The sequence below is a fragment of the Quercus suber genome, unplaced genomic scaffold (assembly GCF_002906115.3).
Source record: "Quercus suber isolate HL8 unplaced genomic scaffold, Cork oak 2.0 scaffold_412, whole genome shotgun sequence".
Classification (NCBI taxonomy): Eukaryota; Viridiplantae; Streptophyta; class Magnoliopsida; order Fagales; family Fagaceae; genus Quercus; species Quercus suber.
In genome coordinates, this window is record NW_027069863.1 from 468,290 (window position 1) to 487,732 (window position 19,443).

At 36.0% G+C, this 19,443-nt stretch overlaps 3 protein-coding genes across 3 annotated transcripts; 2 read left to right on the plus strand and 1 right to left on the minus strand.

Moving 5' to 3' along the window:
* The first annotated feature begins 367 nt into the window (after window positions 1-367).
* On the plus strand, window positions 368-1,448 carry LOC136062417 (probable jasmonic acid carboxyl methyltransferase 1). Its single transcript, XM_065761427.1, has 2 exons — window positions 368-436; window positions 1,089-1,448. The coding sequence occupies exons 1-2, from the start codon at window positions 368-370 to the stop codon at window positions 1,446-1,448; spliced, it is 429 nt and encodes a 142-aa protein (XP_065617499.1).
* A 6,386-nt stretch (window positions 1,449-7,834) lies between these two features.
* On the minus strand, window positions 7,835-8,504 carry LOC136062418 (uncharacterized). The gene is made up of 2 exons (XM_065761428.1): window positions 8,381-8,504; window positions 7,835-8,268 (listed from the first exon to the last, which is right to left on the minus strand). The coding sequence occupies exons 1-2, from the start codon at window positions 8,502-8,504 to the stop codon at window positions 7,835-7,837; spliced, it is 558 nt and encodes a 185-aa protein (XP_065617500.1).
* Window positions 8,505-10,353: 1,849 nt separating this feature from the next.
* LOC111989174 (S-adenosyl-L-methionine:benzoic acid/salicylic acid carboxyl methyltransferase 3) lies at window positions 10,354-13,922 on the plus strand. The gene is made up of 4 exons (XM_024020963.2): window positions 10,354-10,547; window positions 10,632-11,036; window positions 11,337-11,597; window positions 13,365-13,922. The coding sequence occupies exons 1-4, from the start codon at window positions 10,470-10,472 to the stop codon at window positions 13,722-13,724; spliced, it is 1,104 nt and encodes a 367-aa protein (XP_023876731.1). The 5' UTR covers window positions 10,354-10,469; the 3' UTR covers window positions 13,725-13,922.
* The last annotated feature ends 5,521 nt before the right edge of the window (window positions 13,923-19,443 follow it).

Below are 19,443 nucleotides of genomic sequence, written 5' to 3' on the forward strand. Positions count from 1 at the left end.
TAATGTGTGGAACATGATAATAAGCCAATAACAGAATTGATAGACAATCTAAGCCAAATATAAACACATCCACAGCAGTAAACATAAGGCAAAGATAAAGGGAAGAACGATGCAAATACACAGACAACACACGATGTGTTATCGAAGAGGAAACCGAAGTCCTCAGTGTAAAACCTCTCCGCCGCCCTCCAAGCAGTGATAAAATCCACTAAAAAATGTAGTTGGGATACATGAACAGCAGAAGACCCTCCAAGCCTAATCTACCCAAGTATCTAAGCCCTCCAAGCTTCTTGCTCCAACGAGGTTACGCTAAACCTATTTCTTCTTTAGCTTCCTAGATTCTACTACTTAACCAGAGCATCAACTAATGTATATTGGTTCCTTTCAAACTGCTTCCCCTCAGCACCAAATAAACCTTCTCACAGACGTGGGTGTGGTGAGATAAGGATTTGGTAAAAGACCTCTCAAGGGTATGACAATGGAGAGGAAGAGAGTAGAGGAATTTGTAGAGTTTCTTAGATGAAGATTGGGGATAAGGCAATCTTGTTTTTCTCTAGGGCTTTCTCTCACAAAATTCTCTCTGGAAGCTCTCTACATTTAGTGGGTATAAGGGTCTATATATAGTGAGATGAGATAAGAATACGAAGAGACATATTTTTGCCAAACAAGGTAAATTGGCAGCTTGGTCTCGCGGCTTGTCCAAGTCGCGAAATCAAGTTGCGACGTAACGGCCTGGCTAGCCTGGGACTTTTGTCCTGTAGTGCGACAGCTAGCGCGACCCTTCAGCTTCCCTGCATGCATCTCACGTGCCTGAAGTTGGCGACTTGCAGCCGCGAGCCACCCGCGAGTCCTAGCTGCGAAGCTCTGCTTCTTTGCACATACTTGAGCTTTTCTTCACAACTTCTCACACACTACCCTTACAATAATCCCACCTAAATACAGGGTTACTAAGTGCTTAAATTACAAGCAAATTGGCACGGAATAAAGCCAACAAGATGGTTGATAAATTTGAACCTTAAAGCATCTATTGGCATTTCTAATTATATAATAAGACAATGATATCCTAATTACGATTTAATTAATTTCAGGGTCTAATAGAATCAGAGAAATTGGACAACTTCAATTTGCCGAACTATGCACCTACTTCGGAGGAAGTAAAGAAGGTGATTGAGGTTGAAGGATCTTTCACTTTACATAAATTTGAAGTTTTCAAAATGGATTGGGACTCTTATATAAAGAAAGCAAACATTGGCCTCGGTAGGCAAGGAAGGGCGACGGTGATAGCCACCGACATTAGGGCCATGGGGGAACCAATTTTGTCAAGCCAGTTTGGTGAAGAGGCCATGGACGACTTGTTTCAAAGGTTCAAAGCTGTTGTACTTGATCATATGGAGGCAGAGAAATGTGAGCACATCAACTTGGTTATCTCCTTGACAAAAAAGGGTTGAATTATTATAAGGTTAACATGAAAGTGGTGCACAAAATAATGTCAATTTACGTGGTAGTCATGCATTTCTGTCATTCAATTTGTGTAAGTTTCTTATTACTGATATTAATTTCCAGTGAAACTCAATTATTTAGACTTTTTTGTGTGACATTTAGCCATATAAACTGTTGTTGGTAATTTAGTCATATCCCCTCCTCCTTCCACTTTAGCTTCTGTTAATTGTCTATGATCTGATGGCCGCTATCCATGAGTTTTGTAAATTTCTATAGCTGAAGTATTCGATGATGGGTATGTGTGGAGATTTTGCGTTTAGAAGAGAGCATGTCTGATGAGTGATGAGGTAGATAGAGAAGAGAGTGATGGGAAGAGGGAGGGAGAGAGAGAGAGAGAGAGAGAGAGAGAGAGAGAGAGAGAGAGAGAGATCCATGGAGAGAGAAAAAAATAAAATATGAGAGAGAGAGAGAGAGAGAGAGAGAGAGAGAGAGAGAGAGAGAGAGAGAGATCCATGGAGAGAGAAAAAAATAAAATATAAAATGCAAATAAACAATAACCGTGTATATTTACTAGGTTACTACAAAGTTGCTATAATACTGTAGCAACTTTGAATATTTAGACAACTTTGGCTTGACTGTTGTGGAAGATTTTTGGGGAAAAATGTGTGCTTTTTGTATTTTGCAAAGTTTTACAAAGATTGGTGTGATTGCACTTAGTCCTAGGTCTAAGGTGAACAAGGTTTCTCTCCAAACTATTTTGAAAAGAATTTTTAAACCTGTTTTATATCTTTTTATTAAATGTAAAATTTGAAAATCTAACTGTTAGATTACATGTTATTTATATTTTTAACATGTATGTAAAATTCATTAAGAACATATATTATTTATTATTTAATCAATAAAATTATTTTTTGTGCATAATTTTTTAGCACAAAACTTAAAATTTAAACATATCATTTTTTATTTTTTTGGATAGGAAGACTACTAATTTTACTAAGAATGATTAAAAGTTACATCCTAGAGAAGAGCCTGTTCTAAGAAACATGGGTTCTCTTCCATCCAAATACAATAATCCTCAATGCCCTTAGCATGTTTTGGCTAGAAGATGAGCTGGTCTGTTCCCTTGATGAGGCACACGTGAGAAAGACATTTGACGAAACTCTCCACAAGCAGTCAATATCCCTTGAACCACTAAGTCAACCGATGAAGGGGGAGGGGAGAGATCAACTAGAGCATGGTGGATAATAACTGAGTCACCCTTTAGGATAAAATCTTGAATACGTATGTCCTTCGCGAACTGTGCCCCAGCTTCGAAAGCTTTCGCTTCAACTTCAACCACCCCCAATGGCTCGTTTAGTCTCCTACTTAAAGCAGCAAGCATTTCGCCTTTATCATTCCATACGATCACTCCAATACCAATTGCTCCCTGCGTCGAAAAAGTAGCTCCATCTACATTCACTTCGAGTTTAGGTGTTGTTGGAGGGCACCACGATACTTCTTGTGGACCTGGTACAGAAGCCGGCTTTACTTGCTCCAACGTTGCATTATACTTTTCCAGATACTGCATAGCCTTTTTCATCAAGATTGCTCCTTCCTTTCGATCACCTCCAGCGTGAACTTCGTTTTGGTGAGACCACAAGCACCAGGCCCCTATTACGAATCTCACTATTATCTCAGCCTGTGTGTATTCCTTCATAGCCAATTTCCAAAGCAAGTCTTTGAAGGAGTAGCTCTGGTCCAACTTAAACGGCAATGTTAGTTTTAAACAACTCCAGAACTCACAAGCCCAGTGACAAGACCAGAATAGATTACTTGGCGTTTCTGCTTCCAGTCCGCACCCTTCACACTTGCTATCCTAGACCACATTTCGCCTCATCAACATATACTTCGTGGGTAGAATGTCTTGACACGCTCTCTATGCGAAGTGCCTTATTTTGTGAGGAACTAGAAGGCTCCATAGGAAACCCCAAAACCGCTTCTCTCAACTTCCATCAGAACAGTTCCCCTCCTTTTTACAACGATTTAATTCAAAAGCCCCATGATATGCACTTTTCATCGTGAACAAGCCCTTGGGATTGAAAGCCCAAATTTGTTTATCCTCAGGCAGGTGCGTACTAATCGGTATACTTCGAATGACCTTTGCTTCATGTGGCAAAAACATAGTTTTGATGGCCTCAGACTTCCAACAAGCATCCTCCTTGTTAATTAACTCTCCCACCTTTGTATCTAAGTGCATAAATAATCTAGGCAAGGAAACCTTAAAGGTTGATGGAGTTAGTAACCATTTGTCCCCCCCAAACTAGTACAAAATCACTATTACCTAATCTCCACCGTAACCTAAACTTCACCAATTCTTGTGCTGCCCAAATACTTCTCCAAGTGAAAGAAGGATTATTCCCCAATGGGGCCTGTATAAATTTACACCTTGGGAAGTATTTAGCTTTAAGGACTCTGTAAACTAAAGAATCATATCTCATTTGGAGCCGCTACCCCTGCTTTGCAAATAAACCCAAATTGAATTCCTTTAGCTGTCTGAAAGCCATCTCACCTTTAGACTTCGGTTCACAAAGCTTATCCCAACTCAACCAGACCATCTTCTTCTCATTATTTCTTTGTCCCCACCAAAAATTCCTAATCATTCTTGTTAAATCTGCGCATAAGGAATCGAGAATTTTGAAGCAACCCATAGTGTATGTGGGGATTGCTTGAGCTATTGCCTTTATTAAAATTTCTTTGCCTGCTTTAGACAATAACTTCTCCTTCCACCCCGCCATTTTTTTACCTAATTTCTCCTTAATGTCATTCAAGGTATTTCGTTTTCTCCGTCCCACCAAAGAGAGAAGCCCCAAATACTTTTCATGCTGTTTGGTCACTTAGGCTCCAAATCTACTCTTAATCTGCTCTCTAATTTCCCTTAAGGTATTGTTGCTAAAAAATAAGGATGTTTTTGCTTGATTCAACTATTGTCCAGAAGCATTTTCATAAACCTGCAAGACTCTCTCAAGGCATCACATTCCTCAATAGTGGCTCTGCAAAGAATAAGTAGGATAATTTAGGTCTATTCCTACACACCGCAAGTCCGCCCGTCTGACCAGAACCTACTACTGAATTTATCAATACTGAGAGGTATTCAACACAAAGCAAATATAGGTAGGGCGATAGAGGATCTCCTTGGCGTAACACTCTAGTTGGAACAATACGTCCCCTTAGTTTCCCATTTATTCTCATCGAGTAGGTCACAGATTTAACACACTGCATCAGCAAGTTCCTCCATTTTGCTACAAAGCCTAGTCTGTCCAAAATTTTCTCCAAGCGCATCCAGTCCACTCTATCATACGCCTTACTCATATCCAGCTTCAAAGCCATTTCACCTATTCTTCCTACCTTCTTTTGATTGATGTGATGCATAGTCTCAAAAGCAACAAAAATATTATTACTCCCTTTGTCCCAATTTGTTTGTCCTTTTTGAAAAGTCAAATTTTTTAAGGAAACATCATTTATTGTATACGTAACTTTCGGCTGGATAGCCTGTAAAATTTCATCAAACTCTACAGGGTTACTGGAGGTAAATAGATTCCGATAATAATCCACCACAATCTCCTCAATTCAGTTATCCTCCTCTTGCCACACATCATTTGAATCCAATAAACCCTCAATGAGGTTTTTCTTCGAATGAGCTAATGCCCTAGCATGGAAATATCTAGTGTTTCTATCACCAAATTGGAACTAGTCTATTCGAGATCTTTGTAACCACATAGCATCCTCTTTTTCCAGGCACCCATTCAACTCAATTCTTATAGCTTTCATTCTTGGATTCTTATTGGAGAAGCTGGTTGAAACTCTAGCCATTCCAAATGTTTTTGCAATTTGGCTATCATCCTACCCACACAGCTAAACTGTTCTTTATTCCAAGTTTCTAGCCTAGTTGTGCAACTCTCCAAGCACTCACCCAGTACATACTCATGATTGGCTGCTAAACCTTCCTCCCATGCATCCCTAACCACATCTTCACAGTGAGTCCTTTAACCATATTGATTCAAAGTGGGAAACTTTCTCCATCTTCATTTTCCTTGATGTTGGACTCAGCCGAAGCAACAATGGAGAATGGTCTGAAGCTACTAAAGTTAGATGGATGAGTTTTGCTGCAGGAAATCTTGAACATCAATCCTCAGAAGCTAGGGCTCTAGGTGAACTTAGGCCAACTAAAACCAATATCCCAAAAACCACACCAATTGATTGTATCAATAAAACCCTCTATTTGCTGTCCAGGCCGAAGACTGCCCCCCTCCTTATCTAAGATCCCTATGAGTTCATTAAAGTTCCCAATAACTAACCAAGGTAGAGATGATGTACCACGTAAGTGTCTAAGCTTTGCCCAAGATTCCGACCTTTTTGCTATATCTGGATCCCCATAAAATCCTGTCAAGTGTCACCACCCTATCTCTAGGCCACCATCTATTAAAGCATTAATATGCGAATGTGAGTAGGTCTGGATATCTAGTTTAATCTCCTCATTCCAAAACATAGCTAAACGTCCACTTTTACCTCTACTTGGGACAATTAAACCATTCTTTGAAGCCACATTTATCACAAACTGTGACCATCCAATCTAGATTTGATTTTGTCTCCACAAGGAAGACGAAAGTGGGCTTTTCTTTTTGTACAACATTTTCCAAGGCTCGAACTATCCAAAGATTTCCAAGCCCTCGACAATTCCAACTTAAAAGACTCATTGCATCCAGCGGGGTTACTCCACAACCTCCGCCGATTCCAAATGTGTAGCCAATAAATGACTAAATTATCTTGTTTCCTCTTCCAATTTGGATTTCTTCACCTGTTCCCCTTCAAATACTTATGTACTTAACTCATTGTTCTTCCTCTTTGGGCCACAAGCTTCCACAGGTGGGGTCAGGGATATTGGACTCATTTGCCTATCCATTCAGGTCCACACTCCAATCTCTGACTTCTTTTTAACTTCTTTTACTTCTTTAAGTTTACCTTTGTTTCTTCCACCAGTTTTTCTACCCGAAGGACACGGAGGTATACCTACTGAAAACCCGACTTCCAAGATGCACGAATTGTTATTTCTTTGCTAAGAATCCGAATTTCCCATCTCAATCCTCTCTACAATTATCACTTCATTAAACGAATTCCCCTTATCCAAGCTTTTGAAGTTATCCAAGATGTCAACCTATCCCTCCAATGTACCTACTGCTGGAGATAACTTTGAATTTGAATTTAACTCTATTGGGCCCTTGTTGATAGCATTATCTAACTCCTGGATAACCTCCTCAAACACTAGCCTGGTTTGATTTTCAAAAAAATTTGGTACCATCAATGTCGATGAAGTCATTACTGGACTCGAATCCTCGGCCTCCATTCCGCAGTCCGCCCCACCGCTGAGATGACTAGGACAAATCATTGTTGCCATCCCATCAAGTACTAACACCGCCAGAGAAGGCATTGAACTGAAGCTTTCCTCGATGGGTTATATTGGTTTGCCCTGATCCATGCACTAAACTGTTGCTTGTCCGTTTACATAGATCCTCTACTTTGAAGCCAAATAATGCAGTCTTTGTCATTATGTGACAAGTGACCACACCAATAGCAAATGTTGGGGAGCCTCTCATATTTGAAATAAATCCAACCCTCTCAAATTATCTTGTTTCCTGTTCCAGTTTGCATTTCTTCACCTGTTCCCCTTCAAATACTTCTGTACTTAACTCATTGTTCTTCCTCTTTGGGCCACAAGCTTCCACAGGTGGGGTCAGGGATGTTGGACTCATTTGCCTATCCATTCAAGTCCACACTCCAATCTCTGACTTCTTTTTAACTTCTTTTACTTCTTTAAGTTTACCTTTGTTTCTTCCACCAGTTTTTCTACCTGAAGGACACGGAGGTATACCTACTGAAAACCCGGCTTCCAAGATGCACGAATTGTTATTTCTTTGCTGAGAATCCAAATTTCCCATCTCAATCCTCTCTATACTTATCACTTCATTAAACGAATTCCCCTTATCCAAGCTTTTGAAGTTATCCAAGATGTTAACCCATCCCTCCAATGTACCTACTGCTGGAGATAACTTTGAATTTGAATTTAACTCTATTGGGCCCTTGTTGATAGCATTATCTAACTCCTGGATAACCTCCTCAAACAGTAGCCTGGTTTGATTTTCAAAAAAATTTGGTACCATCACTGTCGATGAAGTCATTACTGGACCTGAATCATCGGCCTCCATTCCGCAGTCCGTCCCTCCGCTGAGATGACTAGGACAAATCATTGTTGCCATCCCATCAGGTACTAACACCGCCAGAGAAGGCATTGAACTGAAGCTTTCCTCGATGGGTTATATTAGTTTGCCTTGATCCATGCACTAAACTGTTGCTTGTCCATTTACATAGATCCTTTACTTTGAAGCCAAATAATGCAGTCTTTGTCATTATGTGACAAGTGACCACACCAATAGCAAATGTTGGGGAGCCTCTCATATTTGAAATAAATCCAACCCTCCGATGCTTCATCCCAGGTAACATGCCGCCCCCTGCATAATGGCTTCATAACATCCACCTCCACTCTCACTCGCATAAAAGTACCCCCTTTCATCTCACTTATATCTTTAGGTTTAGAGACTACACCTAAAGAATCACCAAACTTAAGAGCCGTTTCAACATTCAAATGGGAGTAAGGGAGACCATGGATTTGAACCCAAAAAAATGTGCTTCTGAACTTCAATTCGTTAACTTCGATAGACCTATCATACTGCCCCAGCACCACCAAATGTCTATCAAAGGACCAAGTTTCACCCATCAAAACTTTTTCCACGTCCACTTCAAGCATGAAATCAAATAAAACTATATTATCCCCAACATCACTGACTTCAAAATCACGCCTGCTTCTCCACAATGGTCGAAAAGTACGAGCCACTGCTTCGATATTTACAGTTCATGGAGAATTTTGCTACCAAAACACACTTCCCTTCCTTCTTATTGCTCGTCAAGTCCACCTTTCTATCCTCTTCCTCCGATAGAGACAATTTCTTCCAACTCTGACCAAGATCCTCCATACTACCATACCCGTTTGGAAACTCAATCCCTACTAGTAAGCTACGTTACTAAAGGGAACCTTACCTTCCTCCCAAAGCTGAGGAGGTAAATAGTATGCTACAGTAGGGAGAGGAAGCCACTCACCTAACTGAGAACTCTTTCTTAATACAATTTTTTATTTTGATAATTTAAATTTATCATTGATGATATAACTATTGATATTTGATTTTCTTGAAATTTTGCAACCATTAAAAATATAATAGGAATATCCAATTCAATGATTAAATTTTCAAAATTCGTGTTTAATAAAAAGAAATAGAAAGGTTTGAAGGTTTTTTTTTTTTTTTAACAACTTCCTATATTTGCGGAATTGACTTCTTCAATGATCCTGGATGAAGAACTCATGATGTGGCATGGATTCAATCATCTCCAAGACTGTTGAATCAATCATGTTCTTTGATGCAAGCTCAGTGGTCTGATCAGTGTGCACCTTATCAGCAAATGCTGCATTGACTGCTGCTCCTATGACTGAGTTAGTGCACCCTTCAGCAGCACGTGCTGCACCACTGGCTAGCTGTGTGACTCTAGGCTTGTCACCACATATCTTTGTATTCTTAATACATGTTTTATGCATTGTTGAAAACGCACATTCCATAGCTACTGCTTCCTATTAGTTACTGCTGAAATAGGAAGGTAGCTTTAGTGAATCTTTGAGCCTTTTTAATGGATTCAAATTAATATATGTTTTAGAATTTGAGACAAAGGATTAACAGTTTCTGAATCTTAAACACTATTTCCCTTCAAAATCCGTGTCAATTGTAGATGATTTTCTCATTAGTTACTTACCTTTTTAAACAGATTAATTAGTTACATTTTGAAACCTAAATATTAAATTTTATGAATTAATTATAAAGATCTTTTTAAAGTATAAAATATGACCGTGTGAACAATGAAGGGTATTCAGCACAGCAAAATGGTATAAATTTTAGTAGGGTTGGGTTCAAGTTACACCTAGTGGTGTAACTCTAAGAAATGTTATGTCTCCCAATAACTTATTATTAAATTCATATTTTGAAAATACAACTATTGAATTACATGTTCTATATGTTCTTAACATGCATGCCAATTGAATGTAATTTACCATTCGATTCATAAACTCATCTTTTATACATTATTTTAAACTACAAAAACTTGATTTAAATAATTGATTGATGACATGATTTTTAATTTTTAATCACCTTAACATTTTGCAAGTATGGAGAATATATGAAGATAATTTAATTTGATGGCAGATTTGTCAAAATTCACATCCAAATTAAGAAATATAGAATTACATACAGCAGGTGTAATTTGAACCCAACTCATTTTAGTATATCTTTAATATTTCGACAACCTATTATACATAATTATTAAAAAAAAAAAAAAAGTAATCAATATCATTTCACCGAAACACAAAAACCAAGGCATTGATTTAGTAACTTCAAGTTTGTAAATTGAAAAGACAAACACAGAGAAAGTATATCCTAAAACAATCTCATGAGACTAATGTCTCATTGACTCATATGTCTAAGTCAGTTTCATTGCAATTTTCTTGTTACATTACTTTCATTATTACACATAAATCTATCTATAGACGTATTGAATCGGCTAGAGTACTACACAACTTTGATGGAAATTGATCCTGAAATGACAACCGACCGTGAGGTGTCTACATGCATGTTAACTTCAACTTCATTTGCTGCTATCTCTTTGACAGCTAGTTTTCTATTGCTTCTTTCCTTGACACCTAACTAGGAAGCGACGTGTGAATTACCGATTATATATATTTCAAAACATTGTGTATTTCAAATCAAAAAAAAAAAAACATTGTGTGTTTCAAATAAAAAAAACCATTGTGTGTGACAGATTTTGCCGCTGTAATATTATCCCTAGGATCTTGTTCCACAAATATAGGCACTTACACAATTCAAAAGAATAGAAGAAAAATGGTGGAGATAGAGAAAGTCCTTCACATGAATGGTGGAGACGGAAACACAAGCTATGCAATCAACTCGCTACTTCAAGTCAGTCTTCTCTCTCTCTCTCTCTCTCTCTCTCTCTCAACATCGTTTTCTCATATATATCAACCTCATTTCTTCTTCTTTTAGAGAACGGTGGCATCTATGGTCAAGCCTATACTCGAAGAGGGCATTGAGCAGCTTTACATAACCCTCCTCCCTGAGTGTTTGAAAATGGCAGATCTGGGATGCTCAACTGGATTCAACACCCTTTCAGTTGTATCAGATGTCCTCGAGATCATCGGAACCAAGTCCAAAATGTTGAACCTCCCACCACCTTCGTTGCAAGCATTCCTAAACGATCTTCCTGGGAACGACTTCAACACTATTTTTAGGTCATTGCCGAGCTTCTATACGAAGTTGGAGAATGAGAAGGGAAGCTCGTTTGGGCATTGTTTCATAACCACAGTTGCCGGGTCTTTCTATGTCAGGCTCTTCCCTAGCAATTCCTTGCACTTTGTTCATTCTTCTTATGTTCTTATGTGGCTCTCCATGGTTAGTTATACTAGCTATAACTCCCTCTTTTTCTCTTTAGCTACTTATAACTTCTCCATTATTAGTGATATTTATAAATTTCAGCTGCTTCAATTTTTATGATTCAGTTTAGTTACTAAACTACTTAATCAACGTTGTCTTTTATAGTATGACAGGACTTCTTATGAGAGATTCAGAGGGTAGCTTTTTTGGCTTTCAAGATTTGAGTCGTTTTTTGGCGTGTATAAAACCACCTAAAATAACTTATGTGTGTAATAAACATTACTCTTTTATATGTATAACAATGAGAAATATATATAGGTACCAAAACAGTTGGTTTGTGAGACCCAGGAAGCCTTGAACAAGGGGAATATATGCATTGCAAAGACAAGCCCTCCTGCCGTGGTTGATGCATACTTAAAACAGTTTGAAAAGGACTTCACAATGTTTCTCAAGTGTCGAGCAGAGGAGTTAGTCCCAGGTGGTCGTATGGTCCTCACAATTTTGGGCAGCATTAAAAGCGATGATCCTCTGAGCATATGGGAAGTTGTTGGACTGAAACTCAATGACATGGTCTTGGAGGTAAGGAAGTGTCTAAACTCTAAATTCTTGCCAGAGATATGAGGTTAAAAAAAAAATTATAATTAATGAGGAAAACACTAAAATATATTACTATAAAATGTTTATAAATTATTATGACAAACCACACCATATAAATAAATATTCTAGTACTTTTTTTTTTCTCCTAATAAGAATTGGGGTAGATTACCTTTTTTTTTTTAGTTTAAAGTGAGTGTGTTTTATTTAAACCTTAAACTTTTTTTTTTTTTAGTTTAAAGTGAGTTTGTTTTATTTAAACCTTAAACTTTTTAAATATTACAATTGTGCGTGCACTTTTAGCATAATAGTCAGTGCGTGCACTTTTAGCATAATAGTCACCGTAAAAGTATAAGCATTTATGAGATGTAGGGGATAAAGATCAGAGTTCAAATTTTTAGGAAAGAGCTTCATATACATATACACTTAGATTATTCTAGAGTAGATTTTCTATATTATATATAAAAATTAAAAAAAAAAAAAAAACTTTATCGGTTCTAAATGAAATAAACTTTATTGTTTTGTACAATTTTCTTTAAATTTTAAAGCTTTGGGTAAGTTTCCTTTAAGACTCAAAGTTTGAAATAAATTTCATTTAAATAATTTGATTTAATGTTTGGTGTTTAATGCAATTAACTGAAAAAAAATGAGGTAGAAGATTTAAATAAAACGTTTTTAGAAATTTTGAAGTTTAAATGAAGCATTTTGAAAGTTTATGTTTTAAGTAAAATACCCTGAAAAATAATTTATCCTAAAAATTAAGTAATGTTAAAAATATTACATAATTTGGTGCATAAATATGTTACAAATACAAATCGTCCGGCTAAAATACTAATTTTAAAATATATAAATACTAATCTAATATTGTAGAGCACTTAAAATTCATCAATAAACATAAAGACCGAAGGTAGAGACAATTATGAGCCAATTGTAAGTTAAGTCTATAAGCGACACTTGTTGACTTGTCTTTGACCTCCATTCGCTTATGCTGATCCAAGATGGTGTTGTTTTACTCCATTTGCGTAACATAAGTTTAGAGACAACTATTTGTAAATAAAAAATTGGTGATGATTGTGAGCCAAGATGATACCAATAAAAATTTGTCTAAGTCATACTTAGTATTCTAAAAAAGAAATTTATCCTATCTGCAACGTTACATTACTCATTTTACTTATGAGTGAGTTATCTGATAGAGCAGAATTTATTACGCACTAATTATTTTACATAGTTTTACTCACATGCAAAAATATAATGATTTTAGTTTTTCTTTTTCATTTGAATATAAAACAACAAGTTTAACCATATCTATAGTATGTGTTGTTGTGAGATCCTGCTCTCCAGTACCATTTTATTTTATTTTTTTTACAAGTAATTAGATGTAAGGCTCAGTTTCAAATAAATAAATAAATGTAAAGCTCAAGTCTGTCTTAAATGACTCACCCAACTCTAGGTTTTCGTTTGAGAGTTCATAAAAAAAATTGAATGAAATAAAATAAAATAAAATGATCACAAAGGAATAGAAAGAAGTGAAATAAAAAGTAGTGTGGTAAAACTAACATGTAAATCTCACCTCAGCAACATAAGACAAGCCTACATACAAGAAATGGTTTTCGTTTTCTCTATACTAAGTATAAGTGAGAATGTGAGATGGCAACAGATTCTTGTTAATAGTTCAAAGTTTTCAACATCTATTGCCATTTCTAATTATATGATAAGACAATGATACCCTAATTACGTTTTAATTAATTTCAGGGTCTAATAGAATCAGAGAAATTGGACAACTTCAATTTGCCGTGGTTTGCACCTACTTCGGAGGAAGTAAAGAAGGTGATTGAGGTTGAAGGATCTTTCACTTTACATAAATGTGAAGTTTTCAAAATGGATTGGGACTCTTATATAAAGAAAGCAAACATCGGCCTCGAGAGGCAAGGAAGGGCGGCGAAGATAGCCACCGACCTTAGGGCCGTGGGGGAACCAATTTTGTCAAGCCAGTTTGGTGAAGAGGCCATGGACGACTTGTTTCAAAGGTTCAAAGCTGTTGTACTTGATCATATGGAGGCAGAGAAATGTGAGCACATCAACTTGGTTATCTCCTTGACAAAAAAGGGTTGAATTATTATAAGGTTAACATGAAAGTGGAGCACAAAATAATGTCAATTTATGTGGCAGTCATATGGGCATTTCTGTCATTCAGTTTGTGTGAGTGTCTTATTACTTATATTAATTTCTAGTAAAACTCAATTATTTAGACTTTTTTGTGTGACATTTAGCCATATAAACTGTTGTTGGTAATTTCTTCATATCCCCTCCTTCCACTTTAACTTCTGTTAATTGTCTATGATCTGATGGCCGCTATCCATGAGTTTTGTAGAGTTGATATTTCTCATGTATGTAGGCAGGATAATAAACCAGCTTATTTACTAGCAAAATATGCTTTAGATGTTACTGCTTGGGTTAAAGATTGATTTTAAAAATATTAACACTCATCAGATAGCTTATCATGAGTGCCCCACATAATAACAGAGAGCCCCAGTATGTCTGAAGGCCAAGAATTCATCTTCCATTACAACATTACCGCCAAAGTATAGCGGCCAAATGTCACAATCATCAGTCAAATAACTCAAATTGTGTCTAATTGTCAAAACATGCTCATTTCAATTACACTAAGCCAGAGTTTTATTTACATAACCGTATACTCAGCAGGGAATCGCCGTCCCATATCTGACCAACTCAGTAATGCATATGGCCAGTGGAAATTTTGTAAATCTCAGACTAGTGTGTCAATTAAAGATACAAGTAGATAATACAGTGCAAGTAAATTAACTCTTAAATATACAGGTTCATAAGGCATTCAAAAACTTAAGAAAAAAGTGGTAATAAATAAAAATAAATTAGATGGGAAAGATGGGTACCTTGGCTTTTGGGAACAGGGGCAGTGATGGGGTTTCCATCAGGAATGGCTTTCTGGGGTAGAGGGGCTATGTCCATCCTGCAAACAAGAAGAGTGGACTCTGCACAATACATACACAAAATTTGTGGGAGGAGGAATTTGTAACCCAATACTTAAAATGTACTAGTCGTATACAAAAACCAACACACACAGACCTAATGGTGAGGTGGAAGGATTCTTGTGCTCCAAGTGCAGAAGGTCTTTGCTTGTGTGGCCCATCTCTCTCTAGACTAGAGCTGGTCAAGTAAGAAAGAGGGTTTTTCTCAGTTTCTCTGGGAGAATTTTTGTTTCAACATTATAATTACATGTTGTGGTGACCGAATTTTATCCAAGTTTCAAAATGGTCTCAAAAACCTACGGGTATATACGGTGCTGGGTTGGGCTTTTTTGGGCTAGTTTGGGCCTAAATATTTTTTTTTTGGGGTTCCAATTTACAGCCAACATTAAAATTACTTATTATACCCATTAATAACAACGGGTAATAATCTACAATTTAAAATTTGTTGTAAAAATATTATAGACATAGTATTTACTAAAGAGTATACACTTAGATATAGATATATGCATAGGTAATCGTATTTTTCATGATACACTTAGAAGTTTGGAGGAAAAAAAAAATCTTATTTTTCATGAGTATACACTTTATTTATATATAGATATATGCATAGGTAATCGTAGATAAGAATTTTTTAATTTTATTTATTAGTGAAATGGAGCATTTCATATTACATATATTAAATTTAAAATAAAAATTATATATTAATAGGTGCTATGTGGTGGGATTTTTGGCAGTTTTCTAAAAACAAAATCATAATACACATTGATAACTCTTGAAAAATCAATAGGCTGAAAATCTCGAGTGTTAGTGATCTTGAGGCCGAATCCTAAAAAAACAAATGTAGAATCAGAGGAGACCGGTGGAGCCCGGCCCAAAATCCTCCAATGGTAAAGTCAGTCATTATTACATGCCAAAAGAAATTATTTCTAAAGTTCTTTGTTTTTTTTTTGGTGAAAAAACAATGTTTCTCATACCTTACTTCTTCATTTGGGAATGCTTATATAGCATTCGTGGAACGGTTACTCATTTAAGAACCATTCCTGTTATTGAGGAATTCAGAAGATTATAAGATAACTTCCATAACTGTCATGGAAGTTATCTTATTGGGACTTGTGCCCTATAACGGTTAGTGGAGGGTTTGGTTTGTAACGACGCAACCCATCCTTTACGTTTGGAGGAACTTAAGTCATCAAAAGCCCAAGGTCCAGTAATCTCGTCCGTCCATTACTAAGGACAGACGAGGTTTGCTTTAGGGACGAGCATAGGAGAGACAAGTATAAGAGGGACGAGCGTAAGAGCCCCTCATCCCATTCTTTGTATTTTGTCATGGACGGCCCATATGGACGAGATAGAACTTAGCGCATTCTCTTTATACCATCAATTGCCCCCTTGTCCATGGGTCGTCCAAGGAAATACAGTCTAACATCATTCCTTGGATGGACGAGCTCATCTTCATAATCAGATGTGCCACGTGTCATAATTTCACTGGTGGCTAGTCACGTCGATTAATTTCTTCGAGACGTTTGCCACGTGGCATCTTTTGGTTAGTTGTGTTGTTTTCGATGTTTAAGTCCACGCCCTATAAATAGTAGAATCCCTCTAGTACCCTTTGCATTTCTGAAATTTTCCTCCCTGACACTCCTCGTCTAAACCCTCGTCTAGAAGTTTCTGCGTCTTTAGTCTTCTTCTGTCTAGAGCCAAGTATTCTCTTCCTTCTTGTCTTTAGGTTTTCCTTATAAGTATTCCTTAGATCATGCCATAGACGAGTATCACGACACCACTAGTTATAGTGGATCTAGCAGCAGTACTGATAGTAGCAGGGGGAATACCACGGACGAGGAATATGTTTCCGGCGTTCCTGGATTTCCTATAGATGTTGCTCAAGAATGACTTAGGGAGAGGGCAACCTCTGGGGTTCAGGCTGGCACCTCTATGAGTGTTCTGAACAACATCTATAGGAAATCCACACACAAACCTAATGGTGAAGTGGAGGGATTTTTGTGCTCCAATTGTAGAAGGTCTTTGCTTGTGTTTGTGTGCCCCATCTCTCTCTAGACTAGAGCTAGGCAAGAAAGAAAGACAGGGTTTTTCTTAGTTTCCCTAGGAGAATTTTTTTTGTTTCAACATTATAATTATATGTTGTGGTGATCGACTTTTGTCGCAAGTTTCAAAATGGTCTCAAAAACCTACGGGTATATACAATGCTGGGTTGGGCTTTTTTGGGCTAGTTTGGGCCTAATTTTTTTTTTAATTGTTTTAAGTTGTTTTTTTAACTTGAAGCCAACGTTAAAATTACTAATTTTAACCCGCTATTAATAACATGTAATATCTTACAATTTAAATTTTTTTGTAAAAATATTATAGTAATATTTATTAAAGAGTTAGGAATTTAGAAATTTGGAGAAAAAATATCTTATTTTTCATGAGTATACACTTTATTTATATAGAGAAATATGTATAAGCAATTGTAGATAAGAATTTTTTAATTTTATTTATTAGTGAAATGGAGCATTTCATATTACATATATTAAATTTAAAATAAAATTTATATATTAACAGGTGCCAAGTGGTGAGATTTTTGGTGGTTTTCTAAAAAAAAAATCATAATACACATCTCTAGGAGAAAAAATTAAGCCAATTATAAAATGCCACATCAAAGTTTAGTAACAAATTCTAGATTAATATGTCATTAAATTAGTTAAATCAAATCATAACACGTGTCATCCAAATTGATATTACATTGTCATAATGAAATTTTCCATGTGTCACTTGGCCTACAAAATAAAGATAAATCACCTATTCAAAGTTTATGGATAATTATCTTTATTAAAATAAATAAAATAAAATAAAGATAAATTTTCTATTCAAAATTTATCTTTATCAAAATATGATCTTTATCAAAATAAATAAATAGAGATAATTATCCCTAAGAAAAATTTGGGACAATCAAAAGTCTACTACATATTTTCAAACATATCAATTCAAAGTGGAGTTTATCATCTGAAACCATTACAAATAGAGGACGCCCTCTCCCATTTTGGACCAAGTTTTCAAGAAGCCCAAGCTCTAGAGAAATTTTGTCTCAAGAATCTTTGAAGTTCTTTAAGAACTTGACGTCCTCTCTCATTTTGGACCAAGTTTTCAAGAAGCCCAAGCTCTAGAGAAATTTTGTCTCAAGAATCTTTGAAGAACTTTAAGAACATTCAAAGTTCTTAAAGAACTTGAAGGACAACAAATCTCTATCAAGCTCAAAGCCAAAGATTCGTTGTGAAGACCATTTGATCCATCTTCCAACCAAATTGAAGAAAATTTCGCGTTAGAGTCAAGACCACAACAAAGATAGAATCAGAGGAGCACTTTTTGTAAAAGAGTCAAAACAAAGATTGTACTCACTACTTGATCAATACAAAATTATATATGTGGAACACATTTTTCACTTTGTTTGATTTTCTACAATTGAGAAAATTTTGTGTTAACATCATACTTGCACCTGTAGGTGCAATTTTTGCACCTCCACTGCAATTGGGGAGAATTTATACCTTGCTTCGGGTATATGCTTCTCCTCTCTTAAAATTGGTAGGTCCCATCTCTTAGTGCAACCCAGCAATTGTGAGAGAGAGAGGAAACATATACCTAGTGTAGGGTATATACTTTTCACAGTTGGGAGTGCACTGACCACATTGTGGTTGGTTCTAGACTGTTCTAGTCAGTTAAGGTGTGATGGTGCAGTTAGAGTGGCTTTACTAATTTGGTCCTTAAATGTATATCAAAAATGTCATTTGGGGTTTGTAAAAAATTTTAAGTTCAATCCACCACACTATTAGTCTGGCCATAGGCTGGGACACCACTTCCTTATATATATATATATATATATAATGCTATTACCAATCATAACTTATGACTTGTGAATGAAGTTTGTGGGGGTGTACTTTTTATTAAAACCTCATTTCCATATGATGTGGCAATCTAAAAATAAAAAAATATGAATTCCTGCGTGACAGTTTAACAACAACAACAATAATAATAAAATCAGCTATAAATGAGCCAGGGATTTCAAAATGTGAAATCTCCTAAATCATCCTTGGGCTAGGGATTTCAAAATGTGAAATCTCCTAAATTATCCTTTACCGAAGTTGATGTCTTTTTCGAAAATAAAATGCCATCAAGGCTTCAAGTCATCATTAGTCCTATAGTGCTTGATTTCAGTGTTTTTATTTGACAAATCATACTTTTTCATCCATTAGTTGATGGTAATTTAAAAAAAAAAAAAAAAAAAAAAAACTAAGAACTAAATTGAAACATTTGAAAGATTAGGCACCATTTTAAAAGATGAGATACACATTAAGGCCAAAATATCTAATAAAATCAAGAGTAACCCTGGTGTACACTTCTATTTCTTTTTTCAAAAAATTACTAATTAAAGACCAAAAAAATTAAAAAAATAATTAAAAGAGAAATTTAAATGAAACTTATCTAACTAATCAGGTATCTACCACCATATAACCATGAAAAACAGTTTAGAGTGGTTCGATGAAAAACTGTATAAGCAATCTTCTTTTCTTTTTCTTTTTTTCTTTTTCGCAATATTAAAATCAACTTCCATTAGAAATTCTATTTTAATCGAACACTTATCAACCTAAATAACTATCACAAATCTACCACAAATCTGGCAAAGGGTAGAAAGTGTTAACAATATAAAGTGAGAGAGAGAATGACTGAATAGTCTGTATATTGTATGTAAATAATAATGTACAATAGAGAGTCTTATATAGGCTAGACATGTGTGCAGTACAAGCAATATGAGTAACCTGCAAATACAGTAT